The sequence below is a fragment of the Aethalodelphis obliquidens genome, unplaced genomic scaffold, assembly GCF_003676395.1.
Source record: "Aethalodelphis obliquidens isolate GAN/ISIS:26980383/991018 unplaced genomic scaffold, ASM367639v1 scaffold12, whole genome shotgun sequence".
Classification (NCBI taxonomy): Eukaryota; Metazoa; Chordata; class Mammalia; order Artiodactyla; family Delphinidae; genus Aethalodelphis; species Aethalodelphis obliquidens.
The window spans coordinates 35,571,425-35,587,759 of record NW_020837956.1 but is presented as its reverse complement, the minus strand read 5'-3'; the positions used below and the strand labels follow the sequence as shown (position 1 = coordinate 35,587,759).

The 16,335-nt window shown below is 34.2% G+C and overlaps 1 protein-coding gene across 3 annotated transcripts in view; it reads right to left on the bottom strand.

The window, feature by feature from the left end:
• Positions 1-16,335, bottom strand: part of ROCK2 (Rho associated coiled-coil containing protein kinase 2) — a 136,895-nt gene that overhangs the window by 54,297 nt on the left and 66,263 nt on the right. For 2 of the 3 annotated variants that reach the window (XM_027113809.1, XM_027113810.1), the window contains exons 4-5: positions 11,652-11,789; positions 232-492 (exon numbers count right to left, since the gene is read on the bottom strand). In XM_027113809.1, coding sequence (XP_026969610.1) covers positions 232-492; positions 11,652-11,789 — 399 coding nt within the window. Of the gene's footprint in view, positions 1-231; positions 493-5,594; positions 5,613-11,651; positions 11,790-16,335 lie in introns of those variants that run through there. The other variant, XM_027113811.1, reaches the window with a different exon arrangement.

The window sequence follows — 16,335 nt, the reverse complement described above, 5'->3', positions numbered from 1 at the left end:
TTTATTTCTCTTGGATTCACCAAATCTACAAACAAAGTACTCCACAACTATATGAATGATTAGTAAAGTAAATGTTTTGATTTGGATATTTTATTACCTTGTCTGAGTCATTACACAGTTAGCAAGACTAAATTTATCTTTGTTTAAAACTATGAAGTCCAGATTTCAAGTGTTCCTTTATTTTTGTCTCTCAGAAAACTACCATTTTTTTTTTACTTGCTTGTTACTTACTTCATCCATCTTCATGCATGTGCCAAAATCTGCTAATTTTAGATGTCCATGTTTATCCAAGAGCATGTTGTCAGGCTTCACATCTCTGTGAATTAAACCCATGGAGTGTATGGCATCCAAAGCAAGAACAACTTCAGCAGTATAAAATTTGGCCCATTTTTCAGGTACATCATAGTTACTCATAAGGTTTACAAGGTCTCCACCAGGCATGTACTCCATTACCATGTACAGATACTTATCATCTTGAAAGGCACAAAAGAGCTGGAAAACAAAACAAGAAGGAAAAAAAAAATTTTAATTTAAAAAAAGAAAAGAAATGAAAGAACGAAAGAGAAAGAAAGAAAACCAAAACCATTAAGAGAACAAAACCCCAAAGCTATTACTGCTATTGAAAAAGATAAATTATTGTATAACCAAAACAGCATTAAACTTTAGGAAATCTGTGATTTTAGATTTGGACATCTTTAATGGAAAAACCGCTATCCAATAAAACTTTTATATGGGTATCTTCTTCATGCTTACTTAAAAAAAATGTATGATTTTCCCTCTCAGAGAATACAGGAATCTATTTAAATAGAAATATTTTAAAAGAGAAACAGATTAAGAATGAGGAACATAAAAGGTGAAAGAATGACAAAAGAACAGATAATAAAAAAAAAAAAGCCCAGCTTTCTGAAAACAAAACAAATTACTGCACATAACTCACAAAGAAGAGAGCTGAGGAAGCAGGAGAGGTTTAGAAAAACCTAAAATGCCAGATTCAGCAGATGTAAGAGGGAATAAGTCCCATACCACTGGGAAGAGTAATTCGTAGCCACATTTGGAACTGGGCCTTCTCCTCTCTTCCCTTCTCCATCATCTTGCTCATAATCAACAGTAAGTGGCAGTGATACCTGCACTCAGACTAAAGCAGTGGCACTGGGACCAGAGAAATAGGACACCAAGCTAGGTTGCTACTGATCCCCTGGAGAGACAAGAGAAACCACAAATTCAGAAGGAAAGGTATCTGTACATTCCACCCAACGACATGTCCCACCCCTCCTGAAAGCAACCAATGTAAACAGAAAAGATTTCCACAAATAGGAAAAAGAACAAAACCAAGAATCAACATTTCAGAAAAATCAGTATCATGAAAGAGAGGCAAAGCAATTCAAGAAACAGAAAGTTAACAGTCAAGGAAATGCTTAAAATAGGACAAACTAAGAACAGCTTTAAAAATGTAAAAATCAATACCCTCAAAAGAGTAACAAGCCACAGCAATTAAACAAGAGGATGATATGGGGAAAAAACCTGAAGCTTTGGAATTAAATATACAACTGATGATAAGAGAAAAACAAATTACAGAGCTTGAAAACTGAGCAAAGTAACTTTCTCTGAAGACACTGAAGGATTCGGAGATGAAAAACAGAGCAAAGATAGCAAAGCTCTGACATCTAAAAGCAGTCTGGAAGAGAGAAAATAAACCAGAAGAAAAAGAAAAAAAAGAAATAGCAAACAAAAACTTCTAGAAATGGATAAAGTCAAAAATCTAAGATTGAAAGATCTCAAATGAAACAAGAGAGAAACTAAGACAGTCAGTGCTAAACTCTCAGAAATCCAGCAGAAAAATTCTAAAAGTTTCCAAAGACAAAAAGTACCTTATGTACTAAAATGTAAATCATATTGTCAACAAACATCTCAGCCAGCACAGAATACAAAAAACAGAGCTGTATCTTCGAAACTTTGAAGGAAAATAATTTTGATCCTAGAATATGGCAGTTAAAAAAAAATCAATACGATGGCAAAATAAATATGTATTACATCATTCATATTCTTAGAAATCTGATAACAAACCACTTCTGAAAGAATTGTTCAAGGATATAGTTCGACACAATGAATAAATCCAAGTAAGAGAATTACGAGAGACATGAGAAAAAGAGACAAATGAAGAATCCAGAAAAGCTTATTACTGACATAAAATTAAATATTTATTTGAGAGAGTCAAGCCAAAATCAGAATAATTTTAAAATGGAAGGTGGTGAGATGCAGGGAAGGAAGGGACGAAAAGGCATAAGGCTGGTTACCAAATTGAGAAAGTGTGTGTGTGTGTGTGTGTGTGTGTGTGTGTGTGTGTGTGTGTGTGAGAGAGAGATATGCTATTAACTCTAAATGATAAAAGGAAAGATGTATACAAATGGAGAGACACTCATGTTCCTGGACAGAAAGACAATAGTATAAAGATGGCAATTCTCTCCAAATTGATCCACAGAATCAATGCAAACTCTATATCCCAGCAAGTTTTCTTTCCAGAAATTAACAAATTGATTATAAAATTTCTATGGAAATGCAAATAACCCAGAGGAGCCAAAACTATCTTACAACAGAATAAAGCAGGAGCACTTATACTTCCCAATTTCAAAATTCAAAACAAAACTAATGTTTTCAGGACAGTACTGGTATGGTATAAGGACAGACATACAGATCAATGGAACAGAAGTGACAGCCTAGAAATAACCCTTATGTCTATAGGTCAAGAGTTTTTTTTTTTTTTTTTAACAAAGGTGCCAGAGTAATTTAGTGGTGAAAGAACAGTCTTTTCAATAAATGGTGCTTGAAAAATTGGATATTCAAAGACAAAAATATGAACATTTTTAGATCCCTACTTCACATCATACTCAAAAACTAACTCAAAGTAGATCACAGGACTAAATTTAAGAGTTAAAACTAGAAAAATCTTATGAAAAAACATAGGAGAAAAATCTTTTATCACCTTGGATTAGGCAACGATTTCTTCTAACACCAAAAACACAATTGACAAAATGAAAAACTGACACGTAAGATTTGATCAAAATAAGAATTTTCTGGCTTCAAAAAATCCTATTAAAAAATGAAAAGACAAATCACAGGTTGGAAAAAATACTAACAAGTGATATATATAATAAAATACCTAGACTACATAAAGGACTCCTACAACTCAACAATAAGACAAGTAACAATTTTTTAAAGGGCAAAAATGTGAATAGACATTTCACCAAAGAAGATATATGAGTGGTCAATAAGCACATGAAAAGATGGTAGTCATTGGGGAAACTCTAATTAAAACCACAATGAGATCCCACTTTATACCCACCAGAATGGCCATAATAAAAACGACAGAAAACATCAACTGTTGGCAAGAATATGGAGAAACCGGAACCTCATCTATGCTGGTAAGAACGTAAAATGGCACAGCCACTTTGGCAAACAGTTCGGCAATTTCTTAAAAAGTTAAACATAAATTTCCCACATAACTAAGAATTCCAGTCCCAGGTACCTACCCAAAAGAAATGAGGTATGTCCACAGAAGACTTGCATGCAAATGTTCACAGCAGCATTATTCACTATTTATAATAGCCCCAAAGTGGAAACAATTCAAATGTCCATCAAATGGTAAGTGGACAAACATAATAGGGTATATCCACATACTCTTTCCACCTCAACTGGGTATACAATTCTGATGCCAAGCACCTAGAGTTAGCATCACATACCACAAGCTAAGAGGCCAGTCTTTCACAAGACCCTCACTTCAGACATCAGCTGTCCTTCCGTACTTTGGAAGTCCCCAAGCCACCAGCATTTCTGATTAACTAACTTCAAATTCTGGAGTTCCCATGACCCACTCAGGTTCGATAATTCACTGGGTTGACTCAAAGAATTCAGGAAAGCACCATACATATGATCAAAGTTTTACTGTAAAGGATACACATAAGGTGAGGTCTGGGAGGGAACAGAGCTTCTGCAACTTCTCCTTGTGGAATCAGGGTGAATCACCATCCCAGTACACCAATGTCTTCACCAACCAGGAAGCTCCATTGAGTGTCAATGTCCACAGCTTTTATTAGGGTCTCATTATATAGGCATGATTAATTAAATCATTGGCCATGTGATTAAACTCAATTTCCAACCCGCTTCCAGTACCCCAAAGGCTGGAAGGCTGAAAGTCCCAATCCTCTAATCACATGCTCATTCTTTCTAATGATCAGTCCCCATCTCATCCAAAAGTTATCAAAAAGCCACCAGGAGTTGTCTCATTAGCATAACAAAGACACTCTTAACACTAAGGAAATCCAAGAGCTTCTGAAGCTCTTGTGCTAAGAACTGGGGACAAACACCAAATACATTGTTGATTAAACCACATACAATGGGCTATGCTATTCAGCACTAAAAAATGAAATACAAGACATGCTACAATGTGCATGAACTTCAAAAATAGTATACTAAGGGAAAGAGACAACATGTTGTATGATTCCATGTTTCTGAAATGTCCAGAAAAGGCAAATTATGGAGACAGAAAGCACACTTGTGGTTACCTGGGACTGGGGGGGAATGGGAAATGACTGTAAGTAGGTATAACTGATCATTTGGGGACGATGAAATATTCTAAAAATCAGGTTTTAGTGATGGGTACACAATTCCATAAATTTCCTAAAAATCATTTAATTGTACAAATTGACCGCAAACAATTTAATTATTCGTAAGAGACGAAAACTGGAAACAACCCAAATGTCTATGAACAGATGAACAGGATAAACAAACTGTCATATATCCACACAATGGAATACTATTACGCAATAAAAAGAAATGAACTACTGATATATCGCATCACGGATAAATCTCAAAACAATTTTGTCGAAGAAAGCCAGATGCGATGGGATTAAAGTTTGATTGAACACTGCAGAAAAAAGATCAGTGAACTTAAAGACATAGCAGGGGTCCCCCTGCCCCCCGCGGGCCACTGACTGATATCAGTCCACGGCCTGTTAGGAACCAGGCCGAATAGCGGGAGGTGAGCGGGCGGGCAGGTGAGTGAGCGAAGCTTCACCTGCCGCTCCCTGTCGCTCGCAGCACCGCCTGAACCATCCCCTCCACCCACACCCCATCCGTGGAAAAACTATTTTCCAAGAAACCAGTCCCTGGTGCCTAAAAGGTTGGGGACTGCTGAAACATAGCATAAAAACTATACAAAATGAAGCACACCTGAAAAACAAAAACAGAAACAGACTGAGGAAAGAAAAGAAACAGTATCAGTTACCTATGGGACAACATCAAGCAAATTACATATGTGTAACTGTAGTCTGAGAAAGGGGTTGAGGGGTAAATGGATGGAAAGTGAGACAGAAAAAATATTTGAGAAAATAATGGTCAAAATTTTCTCAAACTTGGTAAAATCTGTAAACCCACAGGTCTAAGAAGCTAGTCAGGGTTCATATCCAAAATAAAAACAATTCCTACAAATTTTTTTATTCAATCAATTGACAGACAACGTAATGGGAAAATGAGCAAGAGACTTAAACAGGCATTTCACAAAAGAGAATATTCAACTATGAAAAGGTAGTAAATCTCACCAATAAACTGGAGTAACCTGGATAAGAGATATTCAATGGTTTCACTTATATAAAGTTCAATAAACAGGAAAAATATAGTTTCTGAGTGCTTGTTTAGGTGGTATACTGGAAAGAAAACAATGAAACAATTACTAATAAAGCCAGAAGAACGTTTATTCTGGGGGGAACACATGGAGGTAGTGACTGGGAAAGAGCACAAGGGGACTTAACAAAGTACATACTGGCAATGTTTATTTTTGACCTGAGTTGTGAATACATGGGTGTTTGCTTTGCAATTAATCATTCTGCTGCTTTTTATGTACTTTTCTATGCATGTTACAAATAAAACCATTTTTTAAAAAAATAAGCAGAACTCAAAGAGAAACATAACTTCAAATGAGTTTATAGGTATCTCTCCTTATCCTCTCATTACCCAATATTCAAACAGAGATATCTGATTGGAAAATAAGGACTGACAAAGTCAGGAAGGTAAAGAAACTAGAAAAGAACAATATAAACCCAAAGAAAACAGTAGCTAGAAAAAAAAAATTTAAGCAGGAAATAACTAAAAAGAAAGCCTAAAAGGTATATTTTGTAAATAAAACGAAAAACACATTAAGACCAAAAAGTTTACAAATATGCCATTCAACAGAAAAGTGAAAAAGACAGAGTCACAGAAATATAAACGAACTCAAGAAATTAAAAAACCTGACTCAGTCAACAATCATATGAAAAATTAAAAGGTTGGTAGAAGATCCAGTTGGGAAGGAGGGAGGGAGAAATTTAAACACAGGAATGGCATAAATTAATTTTAGGATAGCAGCTATCTCTCAGAAGAAAGGCAGGGAAAAAAGATTGAGCCAGAGAACAAAAAGTATTTCAATCATTTTGCTGTACAGCAGAAACTAACACAACATTGTAAATCAACTATATTTCAATAAAATAAATATTTTTAAAAAGTATTTCAACAGTTCTTCAAAATTAGAAAATTAAAATTAAGTATGGTAAAATTGGCTAAATGTGTGTGAGACTGAAACCAAAGAAAGTTTCCAGATGCCTTATTTGTTAGACAAGCAAGAAAAGCTATTTACCAATGGTGAATACTTAAATTGTGTTTGGTTTTGCATCAGCTGAAGAAATGTGTCTAGAGAAAATCAACTTTAAGACGAAATCTTTCAGCAACAACAGTTGCTCAAAGATTTGAGAATACTGGGAGCAATATTAATCACCAATTTTAAAACAAATGATTTCAAGTGTTTTTCCTTGACTCTTGATGAGTCAACAGATATTATTAATACTATTCAGTAGTTACTGTTTATTGGAGGGGTGCCAAGTTTGAAGTTGAATACAGGATTAGCCTCTATGAACAGTCCACATAGATCAACTACAGACAAAAATACTTTAAAAGAAATTGAGCAAACATTAATTCAGTACAACCTGAAGTAATACCTGGTAAGGTGTGTTACAACAGATGCTGGTAAAAATATATGTGGAACAGAAAAAGGCTTAGTTGGACAAATTTACAAAGCTTGTGAAAATGTATGCTGTTCAAAGTCTATGGTTATTTTTCATAATATTGATCAATAGGTACAGTGTGGAAAATATATTTGAATCTCATGTGTTAATAAATAAGTAGTATTGATGGTGTTATTTGCTCTTGTTGACTTAACCATCACCATCAGTTCTGTGAATTTTTGCCAGAAATAGAAGCTGAATATCCTGACTAACCCTGCTACACAGCAGTTCAATGGCTTAGCAGTGGTAAGGTTCTACTGCAATTATTTGAGCTCAGAGATGAGACTGAAATTTGTCTGATCAAAATCACCCTCAACCACTATGACTGAACTGAACAGCTTTGGAAATTAGCTTTAGCTGCAACTTGATAATGTTTCTTAATACCTAAATGACCTAAAATGGCAAGGCAAAACAGCGCTATATGCAAAACTTATTCTATGACACAATCATTTTTATGACAACTAACATCAAGCTACTGTATATACTTTCCCATGCTATCAAAATCAAAACAATACATGAGATCTCTATTTCTACACAAATTTGCAGTGGATATACTTTCTGATCTCAGACTACAATCTCACAGTTCCAGCAGCATTTTTTGGACATGAATGTAAGTGCAAAGGAAATATCCATTAAAAAATCCATTTGAACTTTGCAACTGAGAAGCTTCTACCCAACCTTCAATTGGAATTGATTAATCTGCCATGGAATGACAGTGCTAAAAGGTAAACATCAAAAGAAGAATTTAACAGAATTCTATAAACGCCTTCCAAGTGACAGATATGCTCAATCAAAACCACGTACTCAAGGTCAACACCAAGAGTCACAAATGGTAGGTTAGTATGTACCCTTGATATGATGTGATGAAAATGGCACTTTACTTCTGTAGTTTTTCTCTCAAAAACCCATAACCCTGGTCTAAATAATGAGGAAAACATCGAATTCCAGTAACAGAGCATACACAGCCTACAATAAAACTGAGAAGTATTCTCAAAGCTATAAAGGTCATCAAAAACAAGGAAAGTCAGAAACTGTCACAGCCAAGAGGAGCCTAAGAAGATATGATAACTAAATGTAACATGCTATCCTGGTTGATCCTGAACAGAAAAAGCACATTAGGCAAAAACTAGGAAAAATCTGAATAAATTATGGACTTTAGTTACTAATAATATATCAATATGGGTTCATTCATTGTAACAATGTACCTTACTAAAGCAAGATGTCAATAATAGGGGAAACGGTACAGGGGGTATATGGGAGTTCTCCACTATCTGCTCAATTTTTCTGTAAATTTTTAAAACTGTCTTTAAAAATAAAGTCTACTGATAAAAAATAAATCATATGCTGGTGGATAATAGTATTTAGCAGTAACTAGCTGTGTGAAAACATATTTTCTGATAAGACAAATATATAAAATCTTTTTATACATCAGTATTAATAGAACATCTACAATCGATTTTGATAGGAACACTAATTGTGAACCCCAATTTTGCAAACTGTTATTGCCTCAGAAAATAATTTCATTCTTCTCCCTAACAGACCTGTATTTTTTCAATTGTATTATTATATTTTGAATTTCATCAATAAAAAATTTGTACAAATTTGTTTGCTTGTTATGTAAGTACCTACATAATATCTTTGATTTTGCCTCTTGGGCCACAAAGCCTAAAATATTTACTATCTAGCTCTTTACAAAAACAAGTTTGCCAATTTCTGGTGTGACTGAAACAAGACTGGCCATGACTGCTGTTGAAGCTGAGTGAACAATACATGGGGATTCAATATACTTTCTTTCTTCTTTGGGATATGTTTGAAATGTATCATGATAAATTTTAAAAATTAAAAAATATATCATTAAATACACTGACATTTTTCCTTGAAAGATCTGCAAGCAAGTTCAAACAAGCCTCATGGAATGAATAGTTTCTACTTTATATAAACTGTACCAAAGCTCAGAAAAAAGTGGTGTGCTTTTCAACTGTGTCTGTTAGGGTGATCTCACTATGATATGAAAACCAACCAGAAGAGCCTATGTTAAAAATAAATTAAATTAAATTAAAGGTCATATGTCACTTATGCAAATAGATGGATAATTACTTAAAATGTAAGTAAGTCAAATTTGGTATTCTATTGAAAATATCATATTATAGCAAATAGCACTTACTTTAGATTTTACACTACCCTGAAATTTATTTTTTGTGTGTACTATAATAACAGATTAAGCAAGAAAACCATCTCAAAAGATGCTGAAGGAAACATTTCAAATACTTTAACATTACTCCTGATAAAAAATATTTGATACGCTAAGAACAGATGGGCAGGCCAAATCCTTTACTGTCTTAACCAGAAAGCTTCAGCAAACATCAGATTTAATAGTTAACTATCAGAGCTCTACCCACTGAAGTTTAAAAAAAAAAGATAAGGATGAAAAATTTCTACTATTCAATGCTACACTGAAAGACTGAGCCAATTTTATTTTTTTTCTGTATATCTACATTTTTTTTCTGAATATCTACATATTTTAAAAATTATTTTCTTATACATAAGTTTCTTCTGATCTTATTTTGGGGAAAAAAGTAATACGGCTTTACTGAAGATCAATCTCTATACAAAGAGACATACTATTATTGTTATGGGAAGACCTAATAGTTCAAAATAATAAAAACAACCCCCCCCCAAAAAAAGCCTACCAATTAAAGCAATGCAAGTCAAAATTTTAACTGTATTTTTTAACAGAATTAAAGGCTGATTCTAACTTTATAGAGAAAAATTTTAAGAACTGCCAAAAAACTATTATAAAAGGAGAATAATGAGAGAAGACATGCCCTACCAGATACCAAAATAAATGAAAAACTACAGAAATTAAAACAATGATTTTAGTGTATAAACCAATAACAAATCAAAGTAATGGCAAACAGTCCAAAAGAGAAATTCATGTGTATACATAAATACACATGAATGATATACAGGACCTTTCATTTACTTCATGGGGAAAACATGGGCTTTTCCACAAATGGCACTGGGGAAATTGGCTACTCATTTGGGAAAAAGAAATCCTACTTCATAATAAAAATAATAAATTCCTAGTGACTTAGAAACAGAACATCCCCCCTAAAAAAGTAAAAATATAAAAAGTTAAATAAAGTGTAAGAGAATATTTTTATAATCTTGGGGATTATAAACTCCCCATCTTAGGGATGGGGATGGTGTTGCCAGCAAAAATTAAAATATGCAGTCTACAGATTTGACTACATCTAAATTTAAAAACTCAGTAAACAACAGACAAGTAGTAGTCCAAGAGAATATATTTCCAACATATATAACAAAGGATTAATATCCATAATGTATTAACATTCTAACAAACCAATTTTAAAAAAGCAAAACAACACATTAGAAAATGGGATAAGCAGTGGAGAAGGAATACAAATTACTAATAAGCATATGAAATATGCTGAACCTCATAATAAAAAAATGCAACTTAACACAATAACATCTTATTTCTCAAGGATGCAACAAATAAAAATTTAAAACAATTACAATATGCAGCATTTGCTAAAAATTTAGTGAAATAAAACATCTACTGGATAATTAGAGTGTAATATAAACTTGTAAAAAAACTTTCTTTACAAGGCAATTTGGCAATATCAAACAAAATGTCCAATGTGTACACCATATGTCCTGACAATTCCAATGCTAGGAATCTATTCTAAAGAAATATTCACACATGTACAAAAGATGGACCTACAAGCAAGGTTAACTCCATGTGAAGGACAGAAAATGTACAAGACAGGTCTGGAACACTCTGTTATGTATTAAGACGGCAAGCTAGCTATCGAAGACTAACTAAGGCTCTGTCAAAAGGACTCAGCGCCAACCTGAACATGATCACTGCTAAAGGTGTCACAATTTGAGTATGAATAAGATAAAGGACTGAAACACATCAAATAGGTTTTAAGTCCATGAGTTTAAACTGATACTTCTCCCAAAATTGGTCACCTTTGAGGATAAAAGTAAACTAATCCCTTACTTTGAAAACTGGTAAATACAGGGAAAGAATAAAGTATTTATCCTGTCCTTCCTCTGTGACCTGTACTACTGGGTAACCAAGTAAATTCCTTACTTCACAGTCAAATAAAAGGCTGAATTAGGAATCCCAATAATGTGTTACATTATAGGTAATATGAGAATTTTCAAAAATTTTAATGTAGAATTTTTCCCCGTCTTCAAGACAAGCTGATTATTGTTCCTATTATGTAAATCATGAGAAAGAGTAGGTGGGGAACAATGGCATATTGGTAATCAATCCAATTCTTTATAAAGGAATTAAAAAAGAGAAAGTTGCAAGTAATACTTGCTTTTATACAACAATTATTACATGTCACGTCTATATAACATACTATTTAGGAAGATTAAACAAGTGTAACGAATCAGATCTTATTAAAAAATAACTGCACTGTCATTACGTGAATGAGATATAGGACTTTCAGCATGCAAAATCAATTCTTACAAATAATAAGCACTTATGAAAAGGGGAAATAAACTTATAAAAGTTAGTATGCTTACCTGAACCACCCAGGGACTGTTGGCAAAGGCCATAATATCTCGTTCCTCCCAGAAAAAAGCAGAATCTGACCTTTTTATCATTTCAAACTTACTAAGAAGCTTCATAGCATAAACTTTCTGTGATGCCTTATGACGAACCTGTTGATTTTTCAAAACACAAGAATTAATTCTTTAATTTTATGAGAAAATGGTGAACAACAGATCATACTATAATGCTGTTCTTAAAGACTTTAGTTACAAAACAAAATGATCCTTAGCTAACTAAGTAAAAACATAACATTTTTAATGAAAGAGAGGAGAAAATTCCCCACAGCCTAAATATTTCATGAAATATACAATACCTTTAAATGCTAGATTCAATATATAACTACCTCATTTCATCTAAATAAAACTGAATTCATGAAGCTTCATTCCCTCATGTTAATTAAGCTAACCAATTTTAAGAATAAGATGTTGTTAAATGAGAAACTTGTAAGATATATACATGTATCCATCACGATCTGACCATAAGAACCTAATAAATTTAGATATCAAGGGTTATTTGTTAAGTCATCCTTATTTCTTCCTAGGTATCCTACTTAAAAGTTTATTTTTTTAAGGGAAAAACTACCAATAATATGGTTATTTGATCAATTCTTATCTTCATTAGACTGCTAATTCCATAAAGGCAAGGACAGTGTCCATTTTTGACCATCATTTAAATCCTAGAATATAACATAGCAAACTCTACCACAGAGCCAATAAATATTTAATGAATGATTATAAAAGTTAACATCTACTGGATAATTAATAATAAATAATAACTGCTAACATTTATACTTGGATATCTAGTAGGATGACCAAAACTGAACTCCAAATCTTCACCCCTGAATTTATGTCTCCTATAGTCTTCTCTATTTTAGTAAATGGCATCCTCATTCTTCTAACTGCTCTGGCTTAAAAACCTCTGGCTCCTCTTTTTCTCATATAGCTCATAAAAACTCATCAGCAAATCACGTCAGTCTTACCTTCAAACAGTTTCAGAATCCAACCATTTCTAACTACCTCCACTGATACCACCCTGGTCTGACATTTTTTACAGGCATACCTTGTTTTATTGCACTTTGACTTATTGTACTTTGTAGATATTACATTTTTTACAAACTGAATGTTTGTGGCAACACTGTGTCGAGCAAGTCTGTTGGTGCCATTTTTCCAATAGCATTTGCTTACTTCATGTCTCTGTGTCACATTTTGGTAATTCTCACAATATTTCAGACTTTTTCATTGTCATTATTATATTTGTTACAGTGATCTGTGATCAGTAACTGTTCTGGGGTGCCCCAAACCATGCTCATATAAGACAGCAAACTTAATCAATAAATGTTTTATGCGCTCTGACTGCTCCATTGACCTGCTGTTCCCCTGTCTCTTTCCCTGATCTTGGGCCTCCTTATTCTCTGAGACACAACAATATCGAAATTAGGCCAATTCATGATCCTACAATGGCCTGTAGGTGTTCAGATGAAAGGAAGACTCGCACATCTCTCATTTTAAAGCAAAAGCTAGAAATGATTAGACTTAGTAAGAAAGGCATGATGAAAGCCAAGAGAGGTTGAAAGCTAGGCCTCTTGCGCCAGTTAGCCAAGTTGTGAATGCAAAGAAAAAGTTCTTGAAGGAAATTAAAAGTGCTACCCCAGTGAACACACAAATGATAAGAATGCAAAACAGCCTTATTGCTGATATGGAGAAAGTTCAGGTCTGAAAAGAAGATCAAACCAGCCACAACATTCCCATAAGCCAAAGCCTAATCCAGAGCAAGGCTCTAACTCTCTTCAATTCTATGAAGGCCGAGAAAGGTGAGGAAGCTGCAGAAGAGAAGTCTGAAGCTAGCAGAAGTTGGCTGCCCGTGAACTTTCCCCATAATGTCAAAGAGCAAGGTGAAGCAGCAAGCGCTAATGTAGGAGATGCAGCAAGTTATCCAAAAGATGTAGCTGAGATAATTAACAAAGGTGGCTACGCTAAACAACATATCTTCTCTGTACATGAAATAGCCTTATACTGGAAAAAGAAGCCATCTAGGACTTTCATAGTTAGAAAGGAGAAGTCAATATCTGTCTTCAAAGTACAGGCTGACTCTCATGTTAGGAGCTAATGCAGCTGGTGACTTTTAAGTTGAAGCCAATGCTCCTTTACCATTCCGAAAATCCTAGGGCCTGTAAGAATTATGCCAATCTACTGTCTATGCCTTATAAATGCAACAATGAAGTCTAGATGACAGCACATCTGTTGCCAACATAGTTTACTAAATATTTTAAGCCCATTGGGGAGACCTATGCTCAGAAAAAAGATTCCTTTCAAATTATTATTTCTCATTAACAATGTACCTGGTCACCCAAGAGCTCTGATGGAGATGTACGATGATATTAATGTTGTTTTCATGCTTGCTAATACAACATCCATTCTGCTGCCCATGGATCAAAGAGTCATTTCAACTCTCAAGTCTTATTATTTAAGAAATACATTTTGTAAGGCTATAGCTGCCATAGACAGCAATTCCCCTGATGGATCTGGGTACAGGCAACTAAAAAGTTTCTGGAAAGCATTCACCACTCTAGATGCCAGAAGGACATTCGTGATTCAAGGGAAGAGGTCAAAATATCAACATTAACAGGAGTTTGGAAGAAGTTGATTCCAACCCTCATGGACGATTTTGAGGGGTTCAAGACTACAGTGAAGGAAGTTACTGCAGACATGGGGGAAACAGACTCATTGTTCTCCACCCCAGAACTCGGTTTTTTTCTGAGAAGATACCATAACTTGCAATTTTTTGATGCTGTTTCCTTGTATTGTCTGAGTCCCATATTAGAATGTAAGCTCAACAAAGGTAGGGATTATCCAAAGAGGAAATAGCAAAGGTATGCCAGAGAGCAACTGCTACGGGGTTGATAACAAAACAGAGACACCAGATGTTAAACAGCATTGCAGGCACATTCAATTTCCAGCCAAATAAAGAGTGGAGTAACCTTGATGATTTCCTGCACATTGAGGGGAGACATCTTGGGAGAAAGAACCATGCTCTAAAGCAAGGCCTACTCTAGCACTACCTAACATAGCCTTGTAATACCAAACCCTAAAAGATCAAAAGGGGAGCAGAGTTTGGAGTCCTTAAAAGGACTTGGGAAACAACCTGGTCTTTAAACACATCTATATTTACAAAGTAAAAAACTAAGGCTCCAGAAGTTAAGGGTTATCAGCAAGTAACTGGACATCTTATTAAAATGAAAATCAACACTTGTCAAAGAAAAATAACAAAATTCAGAGTCTCTATCACATATCAAAAAGGACCTGTACATAATTTTAAAATTACCTGACAGGCAAAGAGGAAAATGTGACTCATCATCAAGAAAAAAGCAGTCAATAGCAAACATCCCCAAAAGATGTTGGATTTAGCTAACAAATACTTTAAATATTTCTTATAAATATGTCCAAAGACCTAAAAGACAGTATGTTAAAGAAAAAAAGGAAAAAATAGTATCAATGAGTGAACAGAAGTAAATACCAACAGAGAAATGGAAACTAAAAAAAGAACCAATTGGAAGTTCTATAACTGAAAAATAACTAAAATGGAAAATTCTTTAGAAGGGCTTAAGAGAGAATGGAGATAGAAGGACAGTCAGTGAACCTGAACACAAATCCATCTAGAGAATAAAGAGAAAAATGAATAAATGAAAATGAATAGAGACTTAAGGGCCTACAAGACAATCTTAAACAGTCTGAAATATGTGTAAATATAAACGGACTAAACACACAATTCACAGGCAGAGATTATGAGAATTAAAAAGCAAAACCTAACCTCATATATTTTAAATATAAGATCAAACAGGTTAAAAATAAAAAGATAGGAAAAGATACACCATGCAAACAGCAAGGATAAGAAAGTAGACAGAGCAATATCAATAACAAAGTAGACTTCAAGGCAAAGAGAAAAAAAGGATAATTCAGATAAAAGGAGTAATAATTCATCAGGAAGGCATTAAAAATTCTAAATATGTTTGTATCTAATAAATAAGCTTAAAAATTCATGAAGCAGGGCTTCCCTGGTGGCGCAGTGGTTGAGAGTCTGCCTGCCAATGCAGGGGACACAGGTTCCTGCCCCAGTCCAGGAAGATCCCACATGCCACAGAGCGGCTGGGCCGTGAGCCATGGCCACTGAGCCTGCACGTCCACAGGCTCCACAACGGGAGAGGCCAAAGCAGTGAGAGACCCGCGTACCACCAAAAAAAAAAAAAAAAAAAAAAAATTCATGAAGCAAAAATTGACAGAACTAAAGAAAGAAACAGGCAAATCCTAATTTCAGCTGGAAATTTTAACATCCTTTCTCAGTACTTTATATAACAAATAAATAAAACATCAATATGGATAGAAAGAAAACACAGCCCAGGATGAAAACTGCCTAATCAAATTATAATTAGAAAGGTTATTATATCAATGGTTTATATCACTTATTATTTTGAAATACTTTGAAATTTAAAGTATTTTAAAATATTTTGAAATTTAAAGTGTTTTGATACACTGTAACTTTACATGAAAAGAATCCTATATGCCAAGGGCCAAATAAGTTATGATGAGGGTCACAGATTATATCCATCTTCTATATTAAATTACTAAACTGGAAAAACAATTCCTTTGATTTATATGGTGT